We start from the raw sequence: 1,777 nt of genomic DNA on the forward strand, positions 1-1,777 counted from the left end.
CTGGATGAGTTAATGGATGAATGAATAAAGGAAGGAAGGAAGGAAGGGAGGGAGGGAGGGAGGGAGGGAGAGGCGGGGAGAAAGACCCAGCAAAGCCCGGGGAAGGCACTTTGGGAGGGGTCCACAGAAAAGGAATACTCACAGGGAGGCCCCGAGGTCCTCGGGGTCCCACCTCTCCTGGTGGCCCCTGGCGGCCCTGTTATAAGGAAGGCAGGTAAAGAAAAAGTTAAACTCCCTAATCCTTTGCTTAGTGATTACGACAGGTTACAAGGTATGAAAAGGTAACCTATGGCAACTTACCGGTTTGCCTGAATTCCCCAGTTGACCGGGCTTCCCTGGAGCACCTGTGTTACCCTGAAGGTAAAACACAATATTTAGAGTAATTTAGGCAGTAAATAAGCATAATAATCAACCTGTCTTACCCAGACTGGGTACTTCTCACACTTAAATAGCATTACTTTCCTGATTTTACATTGAGACGTAAACTCTCTTTCTTGGTGGGTACATCAAAGTTCTTTAACTTTAGGTTAGGATACTGTTTTGTCACTTCCAGAGGCATAATAAGGATGTCAAAAATGTTTAAAAGGGAAGGTCAGATGTCCAAAAATGAAGGTCTTTAGACAGACAAGAATAAGAGAGGATTTTTCTTTCTTTACAATATTAATTATATATGTCTTTCTTCATCATTTCCACCTCTAATACAGTTCTTGGAGCCTTTTTATTGATACCTGACATTGACACCATTAAAATTGTAAAAGATCATGCCAACATGAGGAAATAAGGGATGTGCCAGCAAGCTCCAGGGAAACCAGGTGTCTGGGATCCCACCCCACCATCAGTTGCTCATGGTCTACTTACTAGGGCACATCTCTGCTCAAGACTCCATGGGCCACTACGATCGGAGGCCTGGAGCCATGTAATCTAACAGTAATCAGTTTCTACGTTATTCACAGTTTATCTATTTTACTTAAAATAACGCTATATTTTATCCCTTTAACTTTTTCTTTCAACTATTGTTCTTAAGTGCTAGAATATAAGCACTTAAAACTGATCATTATGTGAACAAAATGCTTAATATCTTTTAGCTTAAGATAAATCATCTTAATAATATGCACTGACGTTTTCTATGGCTTAATATCGTAAACAAAATATATTAGTAAAAGAATAAAGAAATAGAGAAAAATATTAATTGCAAAGGTTTCATCTTTTACCTTTTCACCGGCAACACCCTTTGCGCCAGGAATTCCAGGTACACCCTGAAAGAATGCACACAGAACTTAGGTTTAATCACCTCCTCTGAGAATCCGTGAGATGCCAAGCCCACTGCATACTGCCGAGGGGCTGGGGGCATCGTGACAACCTCAAAGCTTTAGAGGGAGATTCTTCCTAGTTCCCCAGTTTGAACAGTTATAGACCTACCCACAGTGTAGAAGGCAACTTTACTGTAACTGGCTTGTTATGTCTGAATACCCTTACAGCAAATTCTAGCTCTAAACTAAAGTTACTTTTCAAGGATGAACTTCCAAATTAGAATCCTATTTTCAGATCAACAGGAGCTCTTCCTGGCATGATTTCATATATGGAACACAAAGCAAGGACCTATCAAAAACTCTAAGCCTTAAGTAGAAAAAGAGAATGGCAGAAGAATGCTGGGTCTAAGATTTGGTGCTACTGGGAGGCCTGATTTCTCTGATTATTTTGAAGTGTCAGATATCATAATAAACCGAGGGCAGCCCTCATCATTACCAAGTATCCCTTTTTTTTTTTTTTTTTTTTT

General features: G+C 40.4%; 1 protein-coding gene across 2 annotated transcripts in view; it reads right to left on the bottom strand.

Moving 5' to 3' along the window:
- COL9A1 (collagen type IX alpha 1 chain) overlaps window positions 1-1,777 on the bottom strand; it is an 85,518-nt gene that overhangs the window by 31,344 nt on the left and 52,397 nt on the right. For both annotated transcript variants that reach the window (XM_007447203.1, XM_007447202.1), the window contains 3 exons: window positions 1,212-1,256; window positions 301-354; window positions 143-196 (listed from right to left, as the gene is read on the bottom strand). In XM_007447203.1, coding sequence (XP_007447265.1) covers window positions 143-196; window positions 301-354; window positions 1,212-1,256 — 153 coding nt within the window. The remainder of the gene's footprint in view (window positions 1-142; window positions 197-300; window positions 355-1,211; window positions 1,257-1,777) is intronic.

The sequence above is a fragment of the Lipotes vexillifer genome, unplaced genomic scaffold, assembly GCF_000442215.2.
Source record: "Lipotes vexillifer unplaced genomic scaffold, Lipotes_vexillifer_v1.1 scaffold1180, whole genome shotgun sequence".
Lineage (NCBI taxonomy): Eukaryota > Metazoa > Chordata > Mammalia > Artiodactyla > Lipotidae > Lipotes > Lipotes vexillifer.